The sequence below is a fragment of the Ustilago hordei genome, assembly GCF_900519145.1.
Source record: "Ustilago hordei strain Uho2 genome assembly, contig: UHO2_contig_01, whole genome shotgun sequence".
Taxonomy (NCBI): Eukaryota; Fungi; Basidiomycota; class Ustilaginomycetes; order Ustilaginales; family Ustilaginaceae; genus Ustilago; species Ustilago hordei.
In genome coordinates, this window is record NW_024545270.1 from 2,537,275 (window position 1) to 2,564,700 (window position 27,426).

General features: G+C 52.6%; 7 protein-coding genes across 7 annotated transcripts; 3 read left to right on the plus strand and 4 right to left on the minus strand.

Annotated features, from left to right (window-relative positions):
- Window positions 1–407: 407 nt before the first annotated feature.
- On the minus strand, window positions 408–2,360 carry UHO2_00681 (uncharacterized protein; the record flags this gene model as incomplete). Its single annotated transcript, XM_041557301.1, has 2 exons — window positions 408–2,164; window positions 2,249–2,360. The coding sequence occupies 2 exons, from the start codon at window positions 2,358–2,360 to the stop codon at window positions 408–410; spliced, it is 1,869 nt and encodes a 622-aa protein (XP_041413235.1).
- Window positions 2,361–9,256: 6,896 nt separating this feature from the next.
- On the plus strand, window positions 9,257–11,146 carry UHO2_00682 (uncharacterized protein; the record flags this gene model as incomplete). The annotated part of the gene is made up of 1 exon (XM_041557302.1): window positions 9,257–11,146. The coding sequence occupies one exon, from the start codon at window positions 9,257–9,259 to the stop codon at window positions 11,144–11,146; it is 1,890 nt and encodes a 629-aa protein (XP_041413236.1).
- Window positions 11,147–11,519: 373 nt separating this feature from the next.
- On the plus strand, window positions 11,520–15,596 carry UHO2_00683 (uncharacterized protein; the record flags this gene model as incomplete). Its single annotated transcript, XM_041557303.1, has 1 exon — window positions 11,520–15,596. The coding sequence occupies one exon, from the start codon at window positions 11,520–11,522 to the stop codon at window positions 15,594–15,596; it is 4,077 nt and encodes a 1,358-aa protein (XP_041413237.1).
- A 328-nt stretch (window positions 15,597–15,924) lies between these two features.
- UHO2_00684 (uncharacterized protein) lies at window positions 15,925–17,880 on the plus strand (the record flags this gene model as incomplete). Its single annotated transcript, XM_041557304.1, has 1 exon — window positions 15,925–17,880. The coding sequence occupies one exon, from the start codon at window positions 15,925–15,927 to the stop codon at window positions 17,878–17,880; it is 1,956 nt and encodes a 651-aa protein (XP_041413238.1).
- A 243-nt stretch (window positions 17,881–18,123) lies between these two features.
- On the minus strand, window positions 18,124–19,395 carry UHO2_00685 (uncharacterized protein; the record flags this gene model as incomplete). Its single annotated transcript, XM_041557305.1, has 1 exon — window positions 18,124–19,395. One exon carries the CDS (start codon window positions 19,393–19,395, stop codon window positions 18,124–18,126), a length of 1,272 nt encoding a protein of 423 aa, XP_041413239.1.
- A 1,017-nt stretch (window positions 19,396–20,412) lies between these two features.
- On the minus strand, window positions 20,413–22,554 carry UHO2_00686 (uncharacterized protein; the record flags this gene model as incomplete). The annotated part of the gene is made up of 1 exon (XM_041557306.1): window positions 20,413–22,554. The coding sequence occupies one exon, from the start codon at window positions 22,552–22,554 to the stop codon at window positions 20,413–20,415; it is 2,142 nt and encodes a 713-aa protein (XP_041413240.1).
- Window positions 22,555–24,570: 2,016 nt separating this feature from the next.
- Window positions 24,571–27,168, minus strand: UHO2_00687 (uncharacterized protein; the record flags this gene model as incomplete). The annotated part of the gene is made up of 1 exon (XM_041557307.1): window positions 24,571–27,168. One exon carries the CDS (start codon window positions 27,166–27,168, stop codon window positions 24,571–24,573), a length of 2,598 nt encoding a protein of 865 aa, XP_041413241.1.
- Window positions 27,169–27,426: the final 258 nt, after the last annotated feature.

Sequence of the window (27,426 nt, forward strand, 5' to 3'; positions counted from 1 at the left end):
TTGAGAATAGGAAGTCGCAGTCGCCGAATGATGCAATCTGGCTGGTGTTGTTGGCTGGCCGAAGGAGGATTTGGGAGGATTGATGCATGCTTCTTCTCAAACCAAAATTTTGGCCAAATTCTCGGAAGTCGGCGAGTATACTCCACACGCTTCCTCTCGCCGAGGGATGCATCTTCATGACACGACATGGTTCAGATATCCAGTCGCATACACATACGTCCACCATTCAGACAAGCAGGCATCAAGAAATCCTGAGAAATGCAAGCGTAGTATTAGCAAATATCCAAGTCCATATGAAATGCTACTGGAAGGGGTGAATCAGTGATGTTACGAGATACGTAGAAAGAAAGCGAGAGATACGATTCGGATCAGGAACGTCCCATCTTTTCGACATGATTGGCTAGAGGTTAGGCAGTCTTGGCACTGGCAGGACGGTTGGCAGCAACAATGCTCTCGGGGTCAGGAATGCCTGCCATTTGCTCGAGATCTTCGCACTGTCTTGTGAGCTCGCGGCTCTTGCCATCAAGCCATCGAATGAAGTCAACAGCTTGGAATAGAACTGCACTCTTGGAACCAGCGCCTCCACCAGCACTACCGCCCCTACCACGACCCTTGCCGCGCTGTCGTACCCCGTCAGGTCCAACCTTCTTGGCCTTCTTCGGCGGCTTCTTGCGTCCGACAGCGAGAACATCCACGGCATCATCGATATCCGATCGGTCATCGAGACCTTCGTCCTCAACACCGGTGCCAAAGCCGGAGGACAGACCCAAGGCGCGTGCGCCAAAGTTGCGTCCATCATCGAGCAGGACCACAAGATCCTTGAAGCCTTCGCGGATGTAGTTGCGCCGCCTCTGCTCGGAAAGAATGTGATTCTGGCGCTTTTCGGATTCGGTGAGCAGCTCCCGCTTGCTTGCTGCACTGCCGTCGCCTTGTGCGTCGTCATCCTCATGCTCTGTTTTGAGCTTCTTGCCTGAGGCGGTCTGCTTGGGGGCGGCTGGCAGTCGGGCAGACTGCGGTGCTGGCGCGTGTTGCTGCTGCTGCGGCGGCGGCGGTTGCTGGTTCTGTTGTTCATTGCGATCGTGGATTATATCGAGACCTGCACTCATACGGAACATGTCGGCGTGCATGCCTGTCAACGAGCCGAGAGCAAGAGCAGCCTGGGTCTGCTCGTCCGCCTCGCCCATGCCAAAGTGGCCGGCATTGCGCTTGCTGCCTGTGGCTGGGGAATCGTGTGCTGCGTGGTTTGCGTAGCCTTGCTGCGCTGCCTGTTGCTGGTGAGACGCGCCGCCCGTCGACCATTCTGACAAACCTCCGCCGAATGCTGTGTTAACGAGGTCAGCATCATGATGGAAGGACCGCGATTTGTTGTTGCTGAGCGAGCGTCGGTGCTGATGGCTGCGAACTGAGCCGTGGGGCGATGTGGCAGACGATGAAGTGTCGTGAGGGCTCTGTGAAGAGGCTGTAGCGGAACCGGATCCAGAGCCGGAGGATGTTGAAGGGAGGCCTGCTGCTACCTTTGTGCGGTTCTGCATCCGCCGAGCTGCTGCTGACATTGCTGGACCCTCGTGGAGCATAGGGTCTCGATTGGCTGCTGATGAACCAAAGTCGGCCGGGAAGCCCATGGCCTCTGCTTCTGCCGCCGATCTTTCTGCTGCTGCTGCCGAGAAGCTGGGCATCCCTTCTGGCAAGCTTGGGTCAAAATCCCACTCGAAACCTTGCAAGAAGTTGACCAAAAGATTCTTCTCCTTGGCATCAAAGAGCTGTCCTCCTTGTGCTCCCTTGTCTCCTGCACCTGGAGTGCCGATGCCGAACGGCGACATGGTGCTGTTAGCAGACGTGTCCATGTCGAACAAGCTGGGGCCCGAAGGCTCAAAGTCGGGAGGCGGCGGTGGCCTTAATGCCGATTCGGAGAAACGGGAGGATCCGACTCGGGGTGAAGCTGGTCTGCTGCCTTTGGACACGCTTCCTCTTCGACTGTTGGATCTGCTGGACATATGAATGTCGTCGTGGCCGAAAGGCATGGCCTGTGGTGTGGAACCCATGAAATGGGAAGTGAGTCTTGGTGTCATGGGGTTCGAAGGACCACCCTTACGGTCGACAGAGCTGAGGAACTGAAGATCGTTGAGGTCAAGCTCAGCAGGTAGATCGAGGGAGAATTGGAAGTCTGTGTAGCGCGAAGAAAGAAGAATCGAGGTGAGTGACATGTTCAGTCGAAGCTAAGTGACTTGATCGAGGAGTGAGTACTTACCCTCATATGGGACTGGCATAGGAGGGAGGTCAGAGCTCTTGTCAAAGGTATTGGCAGAGGAGGAGCCAAATGCTGCCGAAGCCGGCAAGTGAGAACAGGATGGAGTGGCCATGGTGTGAATGTCGTTGTTCAAAGGGAGCTGTACAGCTACGCTCATGCTTTGCCTTTTGGATTGTGGAAAAGTTGGATGCTGGATTTAGTGTTGAGGCTAGTTCTCCTCACTTTGTAGCTTTAGCCTATGCTGAGGTCATGAAGCACAAGGCTCGCGAATCGGTAGCCGAAGGAAAGCGGCCTGAGCGTGGAGTGGGTCGGAATGTTGAAAGTGTCGAAGGCACTTAGGTGATAGCAAGGAAGGGGCACACAAGCGCTTCAGCTAGGAGGACAGGAGACGCAGTTACTAGCCTTAGCTTGACGGTTGCGCTGCGCTGCGTTTGCAGTTGCTGGGCGAATGAGGCAGCTGTACCGAACTTTTACGGGGTCGCTATAACCTCGAAACAGGTGTCAAGTGCGAGGACAGTCTGGTCGCGACACGGGAAGCTGTAGTGCAAGGACCACCTATTCAGGTCGCGTGAGACGGTCTGACCGCGAAAGAGGGTGCTGAAACGGTACGAAGCGGCTTAAAAGGTTGAGGTGATGAAGCAGGACGGATAGTTGGTCGGGCTGAACTGAGAGACGTTAGCGAGGATGGCGCGATTCGTTGTGTGCAGAGTTGAGGTCGTTGGAAGAGGAACGAATGGCGCTGACTAGATAAGGTGAAGAGGTGACGGATAGGGAGTAAGAAGCCGCAGTGTGATGGACGCCGTTCAAAGCGAAACAGGTGACGGACTGGAGGGTGGTGAGAAGGAAGAAAGGCAGGCTTGTTTGACATGGAAACAGGAGAGCAGCTGCAGCAGACACATAATGTGCTCAGAAAGCAAAATTAAAAAAATTAAAATTAAAAAAAATAAAAATAAAAATAAGAGGAACACGGAACCTTTTTGTGCCATCGTCTGGATTAAGGGATGCATACAGTAACTATTGAAATTCAAAGTGCGACCAATACACAGAGCAAACCCAGGAGCAACTGCTCAAGTGTGCCTTTTTTTTTTTTCTTTTCTTTTCTTTTTTCCGTCCAGCTGTCTTGGGTCGGAGCTGGTGTACGGAGTACGTCGTCATTCGAAGCTAAACTCACTGGTGACGAATCCAGCGTGGCTCTTGTAACACCTTCTCTTCGGCTCGCTTCATGCCTTACCGGACCGTTGCCAATTTCCATTCACAGTGCAGGTTGTGAGCTCTTCTCCAAGGTAGTGTCACCAAGCTACGAGGTTTTGATTTGTGTTCTAGCAAAGCGCTTTCTGACCATGGCTGTGCGGGCAAAACATCCGATGCGGGCAAGATCAAGATCCGTACTTTGGTCGCCTTGAGGAGCTAGCCGAAGCGCTTCCTGCAAACGCACAGAAAGGGCTCCAGGCCGGTCTGTTTGGAGGTTACCACCAATTTGGGTCTGCATGAATCCAATTCTGCGGCTCCCTTTGCGCCACTAACTTGCTGTCTGCCGTTCAGTCCTACTGTAAGCGACCACCGCCTGTTATGATATTGCTACGCTCGATCCCAAAACCTTTATGCAAAGTAGCAAGCTTTGGCGTGTTGCACAACTGGTGCAGCTTGTCGTCCGTATCTTCACCTAGTAGGTTACCAAATGCATCAGAATCGAGTGACGAAGCGTCAAAGGTGTCTTGGACGCGCTGATGGAATTGTTTGTTTGGATCTGCCGTTAGCGCTTCTCTTGCCGAACCACATATCCGATCCTAACGGCTTGAGCTGGCGTTTTTCAAGGAAGATGCTACATCGAACACCATGGCGGCTCCCTTCTGGTATCCAAGGAAGGACGAGACAGGCTACGAACAGAGGTGACTTGTGTTTGACTCAGTCATATTGACCTTCTCGGCATCACAATAAGGCTCTGTAGTCCTCAGTTGCTATGCAAGCGAGAAACTAAGACTTTTTTTTTTTTCTTTTTTCTTTTTGTTTTTGTTTTTGTTTTTTTTTGTTTTTTTTTTTTTTTTTTTGTTTTTTTTTTTTTTTTTTTTTTTTTTTTTTTTTTTTTTTTTCCCCCTTTCCGTTCATGCTCATTGCCAAGCTTCCAAAGCTCGACAAAATTCTAGCTCGACCAAGGCATGGATCACGGTTGCCTCGAAAGGTTGTACAGAGCGGAAGAGCGGACAGAGCGGCCATACAAAGATGGAAAGATGTGGATTTGCAATGGGCAACCGTGTGAAAATTCGCAGACGTGCGGCAGAACAGCAGCGCCTCGGCTCGACAAGGCTTCGGCGGCTCCCGACCATACAGCACCGAAAGGCGCAAGAAAGTTGGCTACAATGGCCGCTAAAAATCGAAGCTACTTTCTCTCGCTTGCTGGACGGTTAGTCTGTTTTTTTTTGAGACTTTTGTGTGGTGCCCCATGTCAGGTCTGGACTCGCATTTCCCACTTTCTCCCCTCTCTCGCGCTCCTATGTGCTAGCCGATCTTTTTGATTGGATCGGTTAACCACTCCGATCTCGCGGATCATGGTTGCCTTCACCAGCCACACTGGCAGTAAACGTCACCAAGTCTTGTTTTTGCTTCCCATGCCGTGACCCGCGATCGCCGGAGCGCGGGCTGCGGGGACAGCCCTCGACGATCGACGTCTGCCGTAGCCCTAACCGAGACTTCGTTTTGTGGCCGACACAGGAATTAAGCAGTTCAAACGAATGTCTTCTACTGCTCTTGTCTCAGACCCAGCCCCGCAAACTCGGCTCTTGCTGGGGGAAGCAAGGACGACCCCACATCGACGATGCCTCGACAAGCTCGGATCGAAGGGGGTATCAAACTTTTTGCGTTTCTAAAAACCCGGAATTTTTCAAGAGCGCGTTTATCAAAAAAACGCAAAAGCTTATATAAGCTGCCCCAAGTGTAAAAAAAAACCGCGTTTTTGTTCACTCCACAACAGTGAAAGTATGTTATCTCTAGTTCGATCTCACACCTTCGCCGCCTTCGCTCACCCGGATCCGTAGTATGTTGTCAAGGCCTGTGCGGTGTATCGGCTTGCGTCATCGCGATAGGCATCGTCATACCGGCTTTCCGATACCCGAGGTGGAGAAGATAGATACCACGTCATGTTTCATATGCTTACTGTTAGGTTACGTCTACTATCGGCCGTATGACTTCATCGCGTTTTTGGAAACCTGCGTTTCCTTACGGGGGCGTTCAAATTTCCCCCAGAAACGCGTCCTTCGAAAAACCCGCGTTTTTAAAAACGCAAAAAGTTTGATACCCCCTCGAGTCGATCTGGACAGAACCATACGATGACACGTCATTGCGTATATCAACGATCATGTCTGGGCGGCCTTCAGTGTCGTCAAGCCTCGCCCTGCGACAGCTTTGGGCTCAAAATCAATCACCAACCAGCCGCGCTGAAGTCAAAGTGATGAAGTTTACTTTAGTCCAAGTCGATCCTGGATACGTCTCAAGCTTGCTGCAGCTTTTTGCTTGTTTGCGAAAGTGTCAAACAATGAAGGTAACATGCGCTCTGAATATAGTCTTGCCTTTGGATTCGCTAGTGTGTCTGTATCGACAAATATCGTTATGGTTAAGGGATGGATGGAAGCCAAGTCTGCTTGCGGGGCAAAACGCTTCTTTTCTTCCTTTGTTCCCAAGCTACGTCATGCGAGCCTGTTCGCGTCTCACCTTAAATTTGTCTCCGGACGCGAGGTCATCAACTGATCAGCTTGGGTCCTCCTGATCCAATCGTTCTTAATCCAGGCTCGACGTAAACAACGAATCAGCTTGGCTTGTTTGCATTGCACGCGACGTGATGGGGGCGTTCATCATGGCGTACTTGTACAGTACAGTATCGAGCTTTGCTTAGTCGTATGAGGTGTGGGCGGCTCGGAAGCTGGGTGCCTCCACCATGTTGGTCGGAATCTTCTTTGAACGACAACAAGACGTCATGGGAAGCTTGGTTGGAGGCATCCTTATTGTCTGGTCCGACGGAATACGTCCTGGAACAGCAAGTTCAACATCAAAGTCCAACGAGACCATCTTACGTTGATGGGGACTTTATCGATCATAGGAACCAACTACAATGTTCCAGGCACAGAGTCTTCGTGTCGGAGTCGAAAACCCTAGACCTCATCCTGCTTGACGCGTCATGGTTTGTGGGAGGCCAAATTGGATCGTCATACAGCGGCCAACTTGGTTTGCAACACACTCACCCTATCAACTAAGATCGCCCCTCTTCTCCAATCCGTAATAATGAAGAAATGCACAGGCCCTTCAAGCAGAGCTTTGTTCCCACGAGATCCCTGACAACAATGTCCTCACTTCGTCCAGGCGGTAAGACTGCAGCGAGACGATCGTTGTTCTCGGTCTAACTATTTCGAGGGACACCAACCTCTGATACTCTGGATGGTCTTAGAGTTGAAACTCAGACACACTCGCTTCGACGTCGCTGATGGGATCACCCGGAATTCAACGAGTCCACCCTCTCGAACGGTCATCATCACATGTGTGCAATGCCGTTACAAACATCTCTTAATCGCCACGAACTATTCACTTACGGCGCTCACCTTGCCTTGACGAGGCCGGAAAAGTTTCAAGCTAGGTACGTGATGAGCACCGCGACATCCATCAGATGACCCTCAGACAACCTCGTCACGGCCGACTGGAGGATCGTCTCTCGGCCTTCCCAACCCAGTGTTGTCAGAAATAGGGCAACACTTGTTGTAAAGCGTCTGAGTGCAAGCTACCATCAAGGAGCAGGCGAGCTTTCTCTGATATAAGTAAAGAAGTTTTGGTCCTGATAACTGGTGATCGGGGAGAGTCTGAGCACGATGTCACTACTTCTTTAGGGCAGAAACATGTATACTCGGTTGACTAAAGGAATGTGGTGAAAGCCTAGTGCTCTCTGCTTGATATACAGTATGCATGTAAACTGTCCCAAGATTTTACATGTCACCATACATCACTCTAATGCTCAATAGCTTTAAGTTGTATTGCCACACTGTCTGATATTGTCTGAAAGCACTGCTTCTTCTCTCCAAGACTGTGGAATTGATATTGACATTGACTAAAAAAAAATTGTGCTATGAAGAAGAGCTGAATTTTTTTTTATTGTGGGACAGCTTATGGAGCACTCCTCAAGAACACCTTAGTACTTTGTATTCCCTCCTTTGGCCTTCAGAACCACCTTGATGCAGTCTGGCATGCTCTCTATTAGTATCCTACATGTCTCTGGAGTGATTGCTGTCCATTCAGCTTTGCATCTCTTGAGCAGTTCATCCCTGGACTTTGCAATTGTACTATACTGTGAAAGTCACAATTTGAGATGGTGCCAGAGGTGTTCAATTGGGTTCAAGTCTGGCAACTGCCCCAGCCATTGCATAACCTTAATGCTATTGCCTTCCAACCATGTTTTTGTCTTCTTCGACATGTGTTTCAGGTCATTGTCTTGCTGAAACATGATGTTGGTGTATGCATGCTGAAGCTGCAAATCTGAGATTGTTTTCAAAAGCTTGCCATTCAGGATATCAATGTATTGGTCTGAATTCATTGATCCCAGCACCAAGCATATACCTCCAACCCCTTCCCATGTCATACAGCCCCAGATCATGATGGAGCCACTGCTGAACTTGACTGTTGGCCTGACAAGCTTGCTGTTGAAGCCAGCATTCTTAATCCAACAGAACTGCTTCCCATCTGGTCCAAAGAAGTTGATCTTCATCTCATCAGACCATACCACCTTCTTCCAATCCTCAACAGTCATGTCCTTGTGCTCATTTGCAAATTTGAGATGTGCTTTGTAATGCCTCTTGAGTAGCTTCAGTTTATTCACTAACCTTCATGCTTTGTAACAACAGTAATGAAGTGCTTTTCTTACTGTTGTTGGGCATGCTTTGATGTGAAATGTCTCCTGCAGTGCATGACATGCTTTCCTGACTGTGGACATTGAATTGAGCTCAAAATAGTGGTCCAGGAAGCAAACATGATGAGGCTGGAGTTTTCTCAGCTGGCCCCCCTTTGACTTTGGAGCATTGGCAGAGGCACTTTTGCTGATGCAAGACACCATAGACTTGCTCAGACTGAGTTTCTCAGCAACTGAATGGGTAGATTCTCCATTTTGGAGGCGAAAGAGTGCTGATCAGTGCTTCTCGGGAGTGGTTTTTGTCATGATGGTATAGATATGATGGTGTCAGACTGGAAGTGCTGCCAGATTGCTCACAGTCATCTGATTGAGCTGAAACTTTCCACATCACTACTTTTGATGTGTATGAAGGTGCCCACCAAGTTACATTACAAGTTTCATTGTAGTCAAAAGCCCACAAGGTCAGGAATGGAGTGGTGTCACTATTTGGGAGCATGCTCTATAAACTGTCCCACAATAAAAAAAAATTGGCTTTTCTTCATAGCACAATTTTTTTAGTCAATGTCAATATCAATTCCACAGTCTTGGAGAGAAGAAGCAGTGCTTTCAGACAATATCAGACAGTGTGGCAATACAACTTATAGCTATTGAGCATTAGAGTGATGTATGGTGACATGTAAAATCTTGGGACAGTTTACATGCATACTGTATATACATTAGTGTGGCACTTCCCAAAGGTGGGAGTAACCCCTACTTAATGACCTACCATGACAACAAGCGGGACTGTGTTGCACCCGATCCCTTGTCAGATCGGCCCTGCCGAATCTCTGTTCAGATCGACCTGTCCAGATCTCTTCACCATTGGCTTACGTCACCTCTCATCATCATGTTGGATCGGTACCTTTGTCATTCTCGAGCTTTCGTGAAGGGCACCATTTTTACGAATGTTTTGAATTGTTAGAACATCTCCTCTAACAACAAACATCAGTGGCCACGTGACGCAAAGTGTTACTTTCAAGATGCACATTCTTCTTGCACAAACCAAACCATCTTCTGAACCTACCCTGCTAAACAGTTCAGACAAGACTCCTTTTCTGTCAACCTGTTTCATCACAGGCGTTGACGCGATGGCATCCCATAAGCTCCGTGAAACGACGGTCTCAGCGCCGGGCAAAGTGCTTGTGGCTGGCGGCTATCTCGTCCTCGACCCTGCATACCCTGGTCTCGTTATTTCAACCTCGTCTCGTTTCTACTGCCATGCACAGTCTTACACGTTCTCGGCTTCTTCGCAGGAAAGTACACCTGCGACATGCATGATCACGCTACGGTCTCCACAGTTCATCGACGCTGTCTGGGTATATCGTGCTTCTGCCGTGTCAGCACCACCTTCTCAGGACAGCAAGAGAGAGGCTCAAGCAGACCAACACTGGATCCTCGAGCAAACAGCTGAATCGCAAGCTAAAGCTGGACGCAACCCCTTCGTCTCACTCGCTCTAGCATATACCCTTCGACTAGCAGCCGAACTCAAGGGCTCAGATGAGCTCGAATCGCTCTTCCGCCGAACAGGGCCGCAAGGCATCGAAATCACCGTCGCAGCAGACAACGACTTTTACTCACAGCGAGAGACTCTCAACCTTTCCGAAGGCACAGCACCCACACTCGAACAGCTCAAGCAGCTGCCACCCTTCTCACCACAGAAGTGCCGCATTGCTAATGTGCACAAGACTGGCCTAGGATCGAGTGCGGCTATGACCACATCGCTGGTTGCGTGCTTCTTGCTTCACTTGCAAGCTGTGTTACCCGACCGACCCAGTTCGGTTGAAACGGAAGACTTGGCTCTGATTCACAACCTCGCGCAACTTGCACACTGTGCAGCACAGGGCAAAGTCGGATCAGGATTCGACGTCAGTGCTGCTATCTGGGGAAGCCAGCTATACCGACGCTTTGAGCCCAAAGTGTTGCAATCCTGCCTAGACGAAGGCGAGAAGGTGCTAAGGGAAGGGGAGGAGGACGAGGAGCAGCGTGGTGCTAGGCTAGCAGCGAGAACGGAGCTCTTACCTGTTCTAGATCCGTACAACCCGCTGTGGAAGCCTTCGTCTCTTTTAGCAAGCAGCGCAGAAGAGGTTCAGTCCACAGCTACGGAAGGTCTGGTTGCGTCCGACAGCGAGCACAATGTACCCAAGCCTGCGCCGCTACAGCTACCTCCTGCACTTGATCTTCTCCTTGTCGACGTTGATGCCGGGTCTAACACACCAAGCTTAGTCTCCAAAGTGTTAGCATGGAGGAAAGAGAAGCCAGAATGGGCCAAGCAGCTGTACAACGTCATTGCGTCCTCGAACCAAGGTCTGGCCGACAACCTACTCCGACTGCGTCTGTTGCATGCTTCAGATGCTGCCACTTATGAAAAGCTCATCGACTCCGCCGCCACCAAGCTCTCCACCGCTTGGGATGCGGAGCTCAAGTGCCTACCCCAAGAAGAAGAAGACGAGACCTCGGTAATCGATCTCCGAGTCACCCCGCGCACAGTGCTCCAAGCTCTCATCGACATGCGCAACAGCCTGCGCTCGATCCGTGCAGGTATGCGAGAACTCGGTCAGCGTGCCGGTGTGCCAATCGAGCCTCCTGAGATCGGTAGCTTGATCAAGAAGATCAGTGATGAAGTGCCTGGTGTGGTTGGAGGAAGCATTCCTGGTGCAGGTGGATTCGATGCTTTCTACATCATCTACCTTAAGAGCTCGGAAAGTCCACTTGAAATGTCGCAGCTTTGGCAGCAGATTCATCATGTGAAGGAGAAGGCTGAGTCTAAGCTGACACTAGGACCGCTGCTCTCTCGTGCCGGAGGAGCGAAGACGACTGGGGATGAGGCGGTGGATGTACATGGTGCAAGTGGAGATGCAGGGCCCGTATCGGGACTGCTGAACAAGTTGAAGGCTTCCGAACACGCTGGTCAAGACTTCGGACTCAGATTGGAGAAGGTAGAGAACATTGTTGGTTTGAGGGAGGCTCTCGTTCGATGACTGTAATCTTTCACAGAACTCGATACCCTCGAATAGAATCAATCTTGAAATGAACTTGAGCAGCATTATAGCCAGCTGGTTTCTGAACCTGAGCCTGAATGTACCGGCGAGTTTGGTGGTGCTGAGCCAAGTTCCAGCATTTTGCTGCTACCAAAGTTGAGCCTGGAAGTGTGGACCGGCTTGATCAGCCTTCACGCGTCCCGTAAAGTGCAACGCGAATGTCAAGCCGCGAACTGTTGGTCTCTGGGCACAGCGCTAGAAGAACTTCCGTTCAGGGTCTTCTACGCCAAGACCACCGCACCATACATAACTTCTTCTTTAACACTTGCTCTTAGCCGCTGAATTCGGGCTTCGACAACGACGACAAGCAATCATGCTCGACCATAGATCATCATCCGACGTGAAGTGCTCAGTCCTCCCACGTCACTTTCCGCACGTCAACCCGCTCCCCACCTTCGTCCGCAATCACTTCGGTATCGAGCTATCCGCATCGAGCTCAGGACAGCCGAGCGCTTTGTCCGATGAGCAATGGCGTCGTCTCATCAGCACATTGGTTTGCACAGATGCGCCCACACAAATGCCTACCCCAGGCGGTATCCGCAGTCAAACCAGCTCGCACACTCCGATCCATGAAGCAGTGCAAGAAGCGCAGTTGCAGATCCTCGCTAATGCTTCCGCACGGCGCGATGTCTCTGTGAGAGGCAAGCAGGATCCGTCATGTAATGTGCTATTGAAGGGCTACCGGAGGCCAAATGACCGGCTAGAGTCGTTTCGAGTCACGTCGACGGGAAGACCAGGGCTGATCAACCTGTACCCGAACTCGATGGTGACGTCTCTTGTGCTCGGCAAAGAGTGGCACTATCTGTTTGAGAAGGTTGAAGCGGAGAGGTTTGTATGGCTATTGGTGCATACGAGTATCTTTGTTCCGCTCGTGAAGGATGGATCCGATGGGAGCTGCTTTGTTCAGCTTACTGGCCAGGCGCTCTCTGAACGACCGTGGGGAAGGAGTCTAGTAACAGGAACTGCAAGTGCTTCGGACACCGGTGCTGCCGTCGCCAAGGACAGTGATGCTGCTGCTGTGTCTTTCAACGGTCCCAAACGTAAGCACAATGGAGAATCACTCGAAGTTCAGCCCAACACACATCAAGGCGCTCCCCAGCCGACTAAGCTAGGCAAACGAACGCGAACGTTCGAAAGAGTCGATTCCCGCATTACCACACGCTCAGCTCTTTCAGCACCTGATCTCAATACACTCCGCCCACTCAGTAGAACAGCTTCAGCAAGCTCAGGCGCAACGGCGGAAAGAAAACCATCAGAGATAGTCATCGTCCGCAGCCGGATGTTCTACGCCCGCTGTTCACGAAACAAAGCCGGACGTGTGGAAGTTGGGTTGCCCAGCGTCCACGTTCTTCCTCGCTCCGCCTGCCCAAAGGAGCTTGACAAAGTGCTGCCTAGCTCCACGGCTTCCTCCAATACCACTTACCGAACTCGCCCGCCAGCACGGACGCCTTCTCTCGACAGCAAGCCCAGCAGACCTCACGAATCCATCTTTCGCGAAAGAAGGACCAGACATTTAGCGAAGTACGTTTTCCCACGTCAATTTGGCCTGCATAATGTCTTCACTGGTGCAAGAGACTTTGATACAACCACCCAGCCGTTCAGAGACTACACTGTACGAGAGGTCGAAATCAAGGCTTTGGGTGCGAAGCGTACACCGAAAGTGCTAAAGAATGTGTTGCCGGTGCTGGGGAAGATCTTGGCACGACATGACAAGTTGAACTACAGGGCGTTGCTGGATAGGTGCTGCCCGTCGAGGGTGCCTAAGGGAAGACTGACTGCGGAGGAGCGGCAGCAGATTGTGAAGGACTTGGCTGAGGTGGAGGTTCTTGATCCTCTTCCTCAGCACGATGTTCCCTTTAGAACAGTGCAAAGGATCGATAGCCAAGCAAACCAGTCGAAATCTCAGCAGACCACAGCAACAGCACACGTTAAGGTCACCTTTGAACTAGCGCCCCCGATTCCCCGCAAACCGCGATACACGAACTACGCAATCCCCACCACAGGTCAAGTCGTCCACTTCATCACACTCGTCACCAAATCTCTTCTACCACGAGACCTCTTCGGCTCTTTGCACAACCAGAAGCTAGTGCTGAACACCATCGGCGAATTTGTGCGTCTCCGACGCTACGAATCTTTCAACCTGCATCAGATCGCCCAATCATTCCGCTTTACTGATCTAGACTGGACTTTGCCCGAGAGCGCCGTGAAGCGCAACCGCCGTTTGACAAGGCAAGAAGCGGAACAGAGCAAGGAGCTTGGTTTTGAACTGCTATACTGGCTGTTCGATGGCTTGGTCATTCCCCTACTGCGAACGACATTCTACGTGACCGAGACAGCAGCGTATCGAAACAAAGTGCTGTACTTTCGACAGGATGACTGGCACGTACTGTCAAAGCCGGTGATGGGCCAGCTGAAGGAGTCGATCTTTGAACCGTTGACCAGGGCGGAGGCTTTATCTATGATGTCGTCCCGCAAGCTAGGTTACTCGCACGTGCGATTGCTGCCTAAGGAAACGGGTGTGAGACCCATCGTCAATTTACGGAGGAGAAGTACGAAACAGGTTCACATGGAACAGCAGGCTTCGCAAGGTGAAGCGGGAAAGCAGAGAGGAAAATCGAAACCGACTGCAACCAGGTCACTTGCTAAGCAACGGAGAGAGTCCATGATACTGGGTCAGTCGATCAACTACATTTTACAGTCGGTTTTTCACATCTTGACTTACGAGAAGAGTCAGATGCTCACGGGTCTCGATCATAACGACAATGCGGGAGGCGGCGATGATAGGGGAGGAATGCTATCGAGCTCAGTCTTTGGTCCGAACGAAATTTATACCCAGCTAAAGAACTTTAAGCAGCGTCTAGGGCAAAATTCAGCAGGAAGCAAGAACAGGAAGTTGTACTTCATCAAAGTGGACATTCGGTGTGCATTCGACTCGATCGACCAAGCGAAGCTGCTCGAGATCATCGAACGGATCCTCAGCAAGAGTGGCGAGCAAAGCGATGCTGAAGGATACCGCATTCATCGGTTCGCCAAAGTGATGCCTGCTTTCGCTGGTAAGAACGCTGCTCCGACCGATGCAGGCACCAAGAGGGAATTCGTTCGACTAGCACGCCCTGATTGCGACCACATCGACTTCTTTGATCTCGCTTCGCACCTAGCTGTTGCCTTACACGATGTCGTGTTTGTCGATAGTGTCTCGTATCGCTACGAGTCGACCTCGCTCATCCTCAAGCTCTTGCGTCAGCATATCACGGAAAACCTGATCAAGATTGGGAAAGAGTTTTATCGGCAGCGAGTGGGGATACCGCAAGGATCGAGTCTGTCGACGTTGCTATGCAGCTTTTTCTATGCTGATTTGGAGGCGCAGGATCCGTTCTTGCGCAGCCTACGCGATGGAGGAGGAGGTAGAGGGAGGAAGAGCTTGTTGATGCGATACACGGATGACTTCTTGCTCATCACTACAAGCAGGAGGCAAGCGAAACAGTTCTACGCGGTGATGAGAAAAGGTCATCCTGATTACGGATGTTTCATCAGCCCAGAAAAGACGTTGGCAAACTTCGATCTGCTCGACACCACCTCCAAAACCAACACCTCCACCGCAGATCCGCTGATCCCTCGAATCTACGGAAACGAGTTCCCGTGGTGCGGCCTTACCATCAATACGAAATTCCTAGGCGTATCAACAGATCTTGCCCGCTATAAAGGCATCGACCTACGCGACACTCTTACAGTAGAATACTGCCGCAAACCAGGCGCAGCATTGATCGAGAAGATGATCCAGTCGGTCAAACCTCGCTGCCACATCTTGTTCACCGATACTGCGCTCAACAGTGATAGAAGAGCGTATGCGAACATGTACTCGAGCTTCTTAGTAGCTGCGTTGAAGTTCACAGCTTATCTGGGGGAGTTGCGGCGGTTCAAGATGACCTTTGAGGCGGGGTATCTTTTTGAGGCGGTTCAGAGATTGGTTAAGTTTACGAGTCGGTATATTGGGTCGAGGGCCAGTAGCGCAAAAGCAAAGCTGCAGGTGCTGAGCTCAGAGATGAAGGCCGGTAAGAGAAAGAGAGCTGATGGGAGAAGGTGGGGAAAGAGAAAGAGAGCGGCCGCTTGGAAGGTGAGCTGCACAGTTCAGCCGCACTATGTTCACTGGTTGGGGTACTCGGCTTTCTTGACTGTTCTGTCCAGGCAAGCGTCTAAGAAGATCCGGGACGGCAGCGTGAAGGTCTTGTGCAGTCCTTATGCTCGCTCTCTGGATCCAGAGACGAGACAAGCATTGATGCGACTGCTAGAATCACTCCTCCATCGCACCTCACAAACGACTGCTAGACGGCGGATGGCCGGGATCGCAGCTAAGGCCCTAGTTGAGGCGCAGAAGTCTTTACAGATCTGAACAAAGCTATAAAATAACACTCAATCTATTGATGAACTCTTCTATGCCGTTGTGAAGTGGGCAGGCAGTCTTGCAGCCATCATCCTCAGCCATGTGCGTTAATGTGTGTTGCCGTGTCGAAGATAACACCATGTAAGATCGACTTCGAACACATTTTCGGATTTCTTCCTCCACCGACATCGCTGAAACACCGTTGCATGGGGTTCATCACTTTCGCTCTTCGAACCTTTCACAAAAGCACCGACGGCCGTCGGCTACCTTGCGTTCCTTCAGGACGCCTACCTACACGGTCGCCCGAAGGGTCGTACTCACGCTCCGATTTGAAAGCATGTCAGAAGAGGCGCAAGCTGGGCCGTCTAGATTGCCCGATCAGGGCGCCTCAACGGTCGCCTCTGCACCGCAGATGTCAGCGGCCAGGCAATGGTCGCAGTGCGAAGAAGGCGAGTCCCAAGCAAAGCGACAAAGAGTCGAAGACACCAAAAATGAGATGTCAACATCAGCCGAAGAAGTCAGAGTTACACAACGAGCCCCTTTATCGGATGCACAACCAGCTGCATCGACTTATCAGACACCACGAACGTGGTCAGCACTCCGCCGGTCAGCTCATCCTTCGATCGCACCTTCGCGCTCGATCTACAGCTATGAGCGACTCAATCACATCCAAGAGGGCACATATGGCGTCGTGTTCCGCGCTCGACCGCGAGCTTCGGACGCTCTACCCCGTCAGCCTCCATCCACCAGCCGGCCTTCAGCCCCAGCCTCCGTATCACTCTCATCATCAGTCGCAGTAAAGAAGCTGAAATTGGCAAACAACGGTCTGGACGAATGTGGCTTTCCCATCACATCCCTACGCGAGATTCAAGCACTCACCCTCGCCAAGGCTCACTCTTTCGTCATAAGGCTACATGAAGTCTGTATAGGCAAAACGTTAGATCAGATCTTCTTAGTGATGGAGTTTATGGAGCATGATTTGAAGTCGTTGTTGACGTCCTTCCACAAGGCCAAGACGGCTTTTGCGCCTTCGGAGGTAAAGACATTGATGTATCAACTGCTTACCGCGACGAAGCAGCTGCACGAGGATTGGATCCTGCATCGAGATTTGAAGTCGAGTAACCTTTTGTTAGACAACCGTGGGCGGTTGAAGGTCGCGGATTTCGGATTGGCAAGGAGGTTTGGAGATCCTATCGATGGCTGGAAGCCGGTGACCAAGTCCAGGAGGAGGAAAAATGAGGCAGCAGCAGCAGCTGTTGCAGATGGAGGTACAACAGCCACATCCGCGGCCACGCAGACAGCATCGACAGGAGCAGCAACGACAACAGCAGCAGCTGCTGCAGCAAAAAAGGCTCTGGGAGCAGCAACAAGCGCAAGCGGCGCGTCGAGTGTGGACGCCGGAGGATCCGATTCGCAAAGATCGCGACAAACAAGCGCAGAAGATGACCAGGAAGAAGAAAGCGTAGGTATGACGGACCTCGTCGTAACACTATGGTACCGAGCACCAGAGCTGCTTATGCTGAACAAACTTAGCCAAGATGAAGACCGTCGGCACAATCAACATCAGGCGAAACTTCTCGACAAAGCTTGGCGTGGTGAGGCAAATCCATTCGGTAAGCCCTTCTGCGTCGATCTTCCTCCACCCCTCTATGACGAGAAGATCGACATGTGGAGCATAGGCTGTATCTTTGCCGAGCTACTACTTACTAGCAAGACCGGTGGCGGTCTGTTCCAGGGCAAGAATGAAGCAGATCAGCTGCGTCGTATTGCTTCCGTGCTGGGACCTCCGAATACGATCATATGGCCAGACTTGCATCTCTTTTCGCCGCATTTGAGGAGCCAAGCAGACATCAGAGAAGGCATACCTCCAACGTCGGCGCCAAAACCTTCGAGGAAAGCATTGTCACAAGAGGAAGAGAGGATCAAGCTTCGGATCGAGAAGGAGTTCGGTCCGACACGATTGACTCCAGCGACGCTCGACTTGCTTTTCAGGCTGCTGCATTATGATCCGAAGCAAAGGATTGGGGCGAGGGAGGCTTTGCAGCATGCTTACTTCAAGACCGAACCGCCGAAGATGGCTCATCCGGACTCCTTTGGAAGTTTCCCTAGTATTGCAGCCGGTGATTACATACCCCACGATACGCCGAGTGCGCCAAACGTCCATCAGAAAGGCAACGCTGCAGGAACCGGCATCTACGGGAAAACAGCTTTCGATCAGCCTATGGCTCCAGCGCAAGCAGCCACCACATCGAACCGGGGAGAATACCCCATGGAGTTCGAGTTCAATGTCTAGCGTACCTGTTGTTGTACTCACCTGTTCTCAGCCGCGGCTGCACTCTGTATTTGTAGAAACAGCATCAGTCTAGCATTCATATTGTGCACCGTAAGAAGAGCTATGGAAGAGGTAGCGACGTTGCTTTTTGATTTTCCGATGTTACAAAGTGAGTATGAGAACAAGGCTAAGGATCCTCAGCGAACTGGTGGCAAATGCATCCATGAAGATGACAACGACGAGAAATCTACAAAGCGTGTCAGCTCACCCTCCTTCCGTAAGCCGAGTGGGTGTGGGACTTACCATAGGAACATCGTAGAATGGTCGGGTAGCCACCATGTCCGGACCCCAATACCTCAAGTATGGGATCGGCCGCCATCCTGGTGGTGGGATTGGGAGCGGATCCTGCACAGCATGGAACGCTGGATCATGGATTGTCATGTAAGGCGGCGGTGGAGGATGGGGAGGGGGGAACGGCATCGGCACAGCGAACTGGTAGGGATTCTGCGGATGGAATGTGCTTCTAGGAGGCTTAGCATGAGGTTCAGACTGAGAAAGGGAACGGGAAGGAGAGTAATCACGCTGGTGGAGATGATAGTGGTCATGGCCATGGATGAGTGGAGGCGGGAATCCGGCAAATACCATACCAGGCGGATGTCGGGGTTGAGCTTGGTGTCCATGGTCAAAATGAGGAAGCGCTTCCCAAGGCCCCGGGCTGATGGGAGGCGTGGGGAGGTGTCGTGTATGTTCTATCTCCAGTGAATCAGAACGGAATCCACGCTCCTCAGACTGGACAGCCTCCGCGATGACTTCAGTGAGACGGAGAACCTGGACCTCGATGGGTGCCGATGCAGGGCTCGTGATCGTAGGGAGCGAGATCGATGTCACGGCGGGGGAGGGCCGGGCAATGGGTGAAGCTGGTACCGAAGCCGCACGAGGAACCTGAAGCCTCGCGTGCTGCGTCTCTGCCTGTTGAGGCTCCTCCTGCTGGGCAGCCGCGATTGTAATGTCATTGGTGGGTCTATCCCAGAGATTGCTGACATCGCTGTTAATTGGGCCTTCGTCGGGAACAATTGCAGTCGGAAGCTCACCTAAGGGGCCCAGATGACGACAACCGTCCGATGTGTAGATCTCGCTAGTGCCAGTATGAGACCTTCTGCTGCCATACTGTCCTCCCGTGAAAGAACTTTGACCCAATGTCTCCTGGTATTGGTTGGGACGACCACCGCGGTCACGCAGGTTTTGCTGAGCCCGGAAGCGTTGTTCGGATTGAGACAACTGGTAGGAGGCAGATTGGTTTTGGTAAGTGCTGTGGCCGCCCAGTCCGCGAATAGAGGTGCCGCGTTGACCTCGAGCTCGGTAGCTACCGCGACCCCGGCCTCTTCGGCCTCGCTGACCACTCTGACCATATCCGAGAACAGCATGAATGTATGGTTGCTGTGGCGCCCCCTCTGGACGACAAGGTAGACCAGCAGTAGCTTCGCCAGAGGCATGGCTGGTAGCTTGGCCGCCTGCTCGAAGAGCACTGCGATCCATGGCGGAAAAGGTGCTTCCAAGATTGGACTGGTTGTAGGGGTCTAGGTCCGTGGGGCGATGATAGAAAATTCGCATTGCGATCGAACATCAGCTTATATGTCGATTGGGAAAGAGGTAAGAGTCTGCAATTCTGTTGGCCATAATCTCACTACGAGACAAGTTGATTGGCCTCTTGACAGGTGGCGATGGGCGGTGTGTCGAAGGGCTGATCACGCTCGAAGCAGTCGGCACCTCCGACAATACACGGCGGACAGGAAGACTTAAGGGAGGATAAGGATGCGGCATCTTCCGAGCATCTGCAGATCTCTTGGCTATGAAAGTGGGCAGCAAGCGAATCTTCCTTCATGATGGCGGGCGAAAATCCAGAAAAGCCTCAATGAGATGAACGGCTACGCCCCGGCTGTCTTCATGTTCAAGTCGCCTGTTCATCTTGTGCTGCAGCAGCTCGTCATTATACGCATGTTTGGTGGGTTCATCTCAAAGCAGAGCTCGTAGAGAGACGACTACACTCCGCAGTCAGCAAGTCTGTCTCTGCCTGTCTACCTGAGCGTGGTCCGTGGTCCGTGGTCCGTCGCGGAAAGGATCTCTTCTCTCTTCCCTGGCTTCTCGCTTCACACTCAATTCCGTCTTTTGGCATCTGCTAGTCGACACACACTTTCGCTTGTCTTGGTGCGCTGCGCATCTCTGCATGTCTCCGTCTTTGCCTTTCAAGCGATCCAGATACTTGAAATGCTTCAGACTCCCTTCCACTGCGTGGCGTGACACGTCCGAATAGTCACGGCGCGGTCGTGTTCGCCATCAATCGAGCAACTACAGAACAACAGGCAGATGATCTCAGGGTCTTTGGGTTTGGCGAGTCAAAAAGGTTCAGGGCTGTAAAAGTATAATGATTGCTGCCGTACGAAAGCGTGTCCAAGGACATGACGCTTATGGTATCTAGAATGAAGACAAGGGAAATGCGACGCAAGGCGACGAAACTCCACCGTCCATCGCTGGGCTCAACAGCTTCACATCGACTCACCTCCTGCTTCCGCCAGTGACCCTGACAAAGATTCGGAAGAGGGAAACCGTGAGAACAATCAGGTAGGCGAGCAAGCTGACGAAAACAAGACCGATCAGCGATCCTTGCAGTCGGCAGATGTAAGGCTTCTTGCTTGGGTCGTCCAGTGGGTTCGGTCGATCCGCCGGCGGCTGTCGTGGTCCGACGAAGGGACTGCCGTAATTGACGCAGACGAGCGTCGAAGTGAAGTAGTTGTCGAACGTGAGTGACAGCTCAGACGACCAGAGACAGATGAAGATGAGCTCGACGACTGTGTAAGAGAGCTTGGACTGCACGGTCCACAAGCCAATTGGTCGACCAAAGTATTCGAGCCAGATTTGGAACCCGACATGCAAAAGCGTCAGCGGAGCAAAGATGACGGCGACCAACGGCGATGCGCCAACGGCATCAATGGCTCCTTCCGCACGGAGCAGGACAAAGAGCTCGATCGCCACTGCCAATGTAGCTGCTGTGAAGGCAACATTAATGACACGGAAGAGCAGCGGCACAAAGGGGTTGTGAATGAGGAAATTCTTCCAGGCATCGAACCAGGTGTTAGGACGGCCACTCTTGGAGTTGTAAGTTCGTCCAGACTCGGTGCGTGGGAAATATCCTGCGGCGTTGAAGCCACCATGGCCACGCTCTTCGGGCTTCCAAGGCGATGCCCAGCCTGGTGTGGCTGGTTGATGCACTGTGAAAACGTCGGGATGCTCCATCCTTGCCTTGAACGACATTGTCGGGTACTCCCGCTCTTCTGGCTCCTTCTTCTGCTGCTTTTCCAGATCACGGTCGTCTGCCTTTGTCGTGGAGGTTCCGTCTGGCGAAGGAGTGTCGTGACGCTGTTGGTCACGGCGCTCTATTGGTGAAGTGGCCTTGGCTGACCGCAGTGTGCCGAACTGCTTGTTAAGCAGCCCACTTGCTCCCAACCCAGCAGCCATGCCATTCCACGTTCCCGTGCCAAGTCCATAACCATGATGCTCTGGACGGTCGTCTCTGCCTCTGCGCTCTTGCATCTCAATGTCGCTGCTGTCTCTGTCCCCACTGCTGCTGGTACTGTCGGAATGTGAAGAGTCGGAGCTTGAACGCAGTTGTTGCTGCGACTTTCTCTTCTTTTGGCTGGGCTTTGTATTGCGATTTGCCTTGCTCTTGGACTGTTCGTTCTGCTTCTCCTTCTCTATTGTTTCAGAACGCATTCGCTCATGATGAAAGGCCATGCGAAGATGATGCTCGTGTAGCCGCGAACGATACTTGTGCGGTAGTGTGAAGGTCCACCATCTATCGGGGAATGAGCTTTGCGCTTCTTGAGCTTCTGCCTGCATGACTGCCTCTGGCGAAACGGCGCGGCCAAATGCGATGCCAGCTTTACCCATGATTTGGCTTGCGTCTGGCGCATCTGACCTCCGCTCCGAAGAGGGCACGCGTTGGCGCTCGCTTCTATCCTCGTTTCGCATCTCGGCCGCTGGCAGCGAGAGTGACTCCATGTCATGCAGAGATTTTGGTTGACTGTGCGCTTGTGGGCTAGCATAGGGCGAGTTGGGTGGACTGGGAGACTCGTCGCGCGCCCAAACGGGAACAGTGACGATGGTGGGGTTGGCTCTGCTTCTCCTTGTCCCCGTTCCAGTGCGGCTGCCGTTCCCCCCAGGCAAGTTGACTGAGCTGCCGCCCGCTGAGGCACGACTGGAGAGTCTCTGATGGCTATGGCTCTCGCGCAAATGGCGTGGGCCCGCAGCCCTGAGTTGTGATGTGCTGGCATCTCGACGGGGTGGTAGGGACATCTTGGATCCTGCGGCCGGCGAGCCAGTCACAAACATGGTTGTATCCGCAGCTGGTGAAGCAGGAAGGGAAGCGTTGTCGCCGCGTCCCTGAGCGGAGGGTGTCGCCTGCAAACTTTGTTCGTCAAACTGAACGGAAGGCGCCATGATGCTGCCAGGCCGACTGTGTGACTCCGCAGGTTTGAGATTTGTACTGACATCGTCCTTTATCGTTGCTGAAGAAGATGGTGCTGCGGTTGACGCCTGTGGTTCGCTGCTGGTTGTGGCGCTGTTTGAACCATCGAGGTTAAGAGGCGAAGCGAGGCCTGTGTGTCGCTCCTGTGAAGATGCGCCCTCCGAAGAAGACATGATGGGTATGAAGCCGCGATGCGGCACGCCTTCACGGTCACGCCAAGAGGTGCAATGTGCCGGTGCAGAACAAGGTTTCTAGACGAACGATGTCGAGATGAAGTGGGCAGTAGTGTGGCTTTCCGTCCGTGTGTTGGCTGTATGCACACAAATGAAGGGTTGCGGTCTTCGAGGTTGAGTTTGGGTAATGCTGCTCGGCAGTAAGATGTCGTTTGTGAGGCGATTGTAAGGTGGGATATTGTCTCTTAGAGGATACGAGCCGAGGATGAGTTGAAGGAAAGAGGGTAGGGAACGAAGAGGAGGGGGGATGTGCTGATGAGGAGGAAGGTGCGGAGAAGTTGTGTAATGCGGAAAGGGAAATATGATGACGGAGTGGCATTTCGGTGGAATTTGCTGCTGCTGCTCGTGGCTCCTCGCCAAAATAGGATACACATGCATCCGACTTGACGTACAAAAGCAAACAAGCAAGGCAAACAAGCAAGGCAAGCAAGCAAGGCAGGCAAGCAAGGCAAGCATGGCAAGCAAAGCGACTTCGCTCACAGCCAAGGCTGACAAGACCTGTTCTCTATTGCCTGTATGACTGATTTGCACCGCTTCTTCTCTCCGCTCAAGAGGGATATCAGTGCCTGTATCTCTGTGACCCTTTCTTTGCAAGCCATGCAACTCGCAATCTCTCTGAATAGTTTGCTGTGAATGAGAGCTTTAAGTCAAATGGTCTTTGTCAAGCTTCGGCTCTGATGTGACGTTGTGTAGCGTCAGGTTCATGCTTTTTCGCAAGGTCAGAGGCCTCTCCGAGGAGCCGACAAGGGGAATTATGTCAGCTTCGGTCAAGCTGAGTTGAGTCGAGTCCTTCTCTGGCGGTCATTCAATTTTGTGAGCGAGACTAGTATCCCTATCGAACGTGTCTTTTTTTTCTTCTTTTTTTCCCCCTTTTTTTTTTTTTTCTTTTTTTTCCAACGTCTATTTTCTATTAGAAACTGAAGTCGTTTCGGTCCCGATACTGGCGATCGGGAAGAGTCTAAGTACGATGTCACTGCTGTTATAGACAGAAACAAATATACTCGATTGACTGACTAACGTGGTGAGGACCTGGTGTCCTGAGTTTGATATATATACAATTGTAAGATGTGTGCCGAACGTGGGAGTATCCTCCTTCATGATATAGCATGGCAACGAGTGGGACTATGTTGCACCCGATCTCCAGACTGATCTGTCCCATCTGATCGCCGATCGCGTTTATGTCAGCATGCATCATCATGTCGGAGCGTTTTCTTCTGCATTTTCTTGATTCCTGGAAATTGACATAAGTTGGCTTGGGCTGCAGTCATGCTTAAGCGCGGAGTGGAAAGGTCCGCTCAACACAGAAGAGGGTGTTTGAGCGTCGAAGCCAGAAGCTTCCTAACTGCATTTCACCGGTAATTACTTTTCTCGCATTCGAAACGCTTACATCGGGTCAAGCAACACCGCTGGGTATTCCTCGTCAGCTCTCGAACGTCTCAGAAGCAGTCTTGCAGGTGATGTCAGGTTTCGAAATAGGTGGATATTGCGCGATCTGAGCGGAAGGGCGAGTGTAGATGTGTGTACAGGGATCGGATCATGTTACGAATCTGGAAAGATATGTTTGAAGAATAATAACCGGGAAGCGAGAAAGATGGGAGAACGAAACCAAAGGAAACGCACCAACGGCGATCATGAGGGCATGCGCTTCGGTGCTGGAGGAGATGAGAATGGCGAAAGAATGAATGGGAGGGGAAAAGTTTGAGACCAAATGCTAAGGCGAATGTGATGAAAGATCTACAGGCAGCCAAGAAAGGGAAATGGAAAGGGGGAGAATAGCGAGAGAGACGGTGACCCTTGAGCTCTGGCGACGAAGCCAAGGCAACGATCTTTTGGTGATGAACACGATATCGACGTAATATCGACGTGCCAAGGAGAGTCTCGTCTGCGTGATCAATTCGAAGCAGTTCCAATTGTGTTGTGCAAAGCGCCAACTTTAGTTAGAGCCGCGCAACGCAATCATTGAGCAGCGACGGGGTTCGACTGGACCACAGCGGCAAAGTCAAGCATGGGAGCAGCAGTGCCATTGACAGCTGCAGGCGACTGCTCAGCGGCGTTCGACTTGGACTCGGTCTCGTTGCTGGATGTGCTCGATTGCTTGGTCTCAGCAGCGGTAGCCTCCTGGTCAGCTGCGGCAGGAGCCTCAATCTCCTTGGTTGGCTCAGGCTGCTTCTTGACAGGAGCTGGTGCAGACAGAATGGCCGAGAAGTTGGCTTTGGCGACACCGTTAGCGTTCGAAGCAGGCTTCGAAGATGCGGCAGCTGCACCATTCTTGTTGCCCAGTGCAGGGAAGTCGTCGGCGCTAGGCAAACGCTGAGGAGCCGCCTTCTTCTGATGGGCACCATTTTGACCAACCTGTCCGTTTGCGCGACCGTTAGGGCCCTGATTGGTGCGTGCACGGGCGCCATTCTGGTTCTGGCTCTGGTTCTGATTCTGATTCTGATTCTGATTCTGATTCTGGTGCTGGTGCTGGTGAGCCTTGCTAGTGTGAACACCGTTAGGCTGAGGCTTGATGCCGTTGGGCTTGCTGGCAGCGTTGCCGCCGTTGCCGTTGACCATGGGTTTGGATGGGATCGAAGCAGGGATGCGGTCGTCGTTGGCGCTGACGGGAGGGGCAGAGGTAGACTTGGCCTCTTCAGTCTTGCCAGCAGCGGGGGCACGCATGGCATTGCTCAAGGTCTCGACCTTGGCGTCGGGCTTGCTCGCAGTAGCAGCATTGGTTGCGACAGGCTTGAGTGCCGAAGCGGAAACAGGCGCGGCGTTTGACTTGTTGCCATTAACCTGATCCTTCTTAGTCGACCCAGCGGGAGCAGCAGCATTGTTCGTAGAGGTGCTTGCGCTAGCAGCCGACTTCTCGTCGCTAGGAACAGCCTGATCTGTCGAAGGCTTGGCAGCAGCCTCAGCCTTCATGGCGGGAGTGATGGTTGTCTCGGCTGAGGCAGGAGAAGTCGAGACAGTCACGTTGGTTGACACAGATGTAGGGTTGGTGCTGTCACCGTTGACGCCGTTGCTGCTGGCCACTTGTGACGACTGAGCGGCGTTGTTGCCGTTGCTCTGAGAAGTGTTGGTCGAGCCTTTGGCATTCTTGGCAGCAAGAGCGCGGTTGATGGTGCGCGAAGCTTCGATCGAGTGGTTCGATCGGCCAGCGGTGGGTCCTCGTGCGTCCGTGCCGTCGGGGAGGATGTGAGGGAAGCGGCAATCCTCGCCGTGCTTGCAAGCAGATCGGGCGAAGAAGTGGCAAGCAGGTCGCTCAGTGGAGCGCTTGCTGAAGTCGGCACGCGAGCCGAAGCTGCCACCCATGGAGGCCCCGCCTCTACGAGCACCCTTGGGCCCGCGAGAGAGGTTTTGCGAACCGTTCAGAATGCTTCCATCGGCACCCACGGAAACGCTGTTCGGGACACCGGGTCCAGGCTGGAAGGGTGTGGCGTGATGAGCCATGAAAGCGCTGAAGGAGGTGGTGGTGGTCATCGAGCTTGTTGGTGCGGGCGATTTCTCCGCATCGGAGGTTGCGTTGGTCGACTCGTTAGCAGGCTTCTCGTTATCGCCGTTGTCTTGAGCGGAAGCGGCAGCTGCAGGGTCCTGAGATGCTTCTTGCTTGCTAGACTCAGCCTCACCGTCCTGAACAGGGTTCTGCCGATGGTGGGGTTGCTGGGCAAAGTGGTTGCCGTAGATGTCGGTCTGTTCAGAAGAGTGTGGCACTGGTGCCATGTGGGGAGGAGGGGGCATGTGGAGGGGCATGGGAACACCAGCGTGGTTGTACTGGAGTGGCATAGGAGGGGCCATCGAGTAGAAGTGCTGCGGTGGACCGTAGGGAGGGTAGCCGTATGCGGGCGACTGGTAGAACATGGGAGCTTGACCGGGCGAGACGGGACCTGCGTTGGACGCTGATGTTGGCATGGCAACAGGGTGAGCGAACATGCACTTGTCGGCGTATCGGCAATTGGGGAAGAAACGGCAGGGAATCATCCTTGCAACTTCGGGAGGAGGTAGGCTGCCGGAGGAGCTGTCCTTGTTGGCGTGAGCACGGTGTTCAGGGTTGTGGGAGGGGTCGAAGTAGGCGTGCTGCGACTGGAATGGGTACATGGGCTGTGTCATTGGATGATGCATTGCCTGCTGCTGTTGCTGTTGCTGTTGCTGGTGCTGGTGCTGGTGCTGGTGCTGGTGCTGGTGATGCATGGATGCATCGAGCTGGTGACCCTGGTAAGCGGGAGGCTGAACATAGCTGACGGTGCCGTCTGGCAACTGCTTTCCTCCATGAGAGTCGACGACGGGGGCGCTCTGGAATGCGGCCGACTGGGTGTGTTGCAAGGCGTTGTGAATGACGGAAGCGAGCTCAGGGTGCTGCTTAAGTGCAGCGTCCTCAGCTACCTCGATGGCGTTGGCGCCCTTGGCGAGGAGTTGAGAGACGACGTCAACGTGGTTGGCACGAACAGCATGGTGAAGGGCGGTGAGACCTGTCTCGTCGCGAGCATCGATGTCGAGAGAAGGTTCCTCGAGAAGGGAGCTGACAAGCTCGACGTTGCCGTTCTTAGAGGCCTGGAAAAGAGTAGCCGTCATGATGGCGTGAAAGATGCTATGCTAATGGCAGAGACAGCTGGAAGGGCACACCAAAGCCTGGCTTCCACTGCACTGATCTTGCTTGGGTCGACGGTGACGGAGAGGGGTCACGGATTTGATGACTTCGTCGGTTATCCGAAGACGTGAACGCAGAAGTGGTTTCCGGGGATGGGAAAAAAAGCAGGCAAGTGTTCGGATGATCACTTATTGGCGAACAGGAAGCAACGGAGATGAATGGAGTAGTAGCCGGAAGTCGAA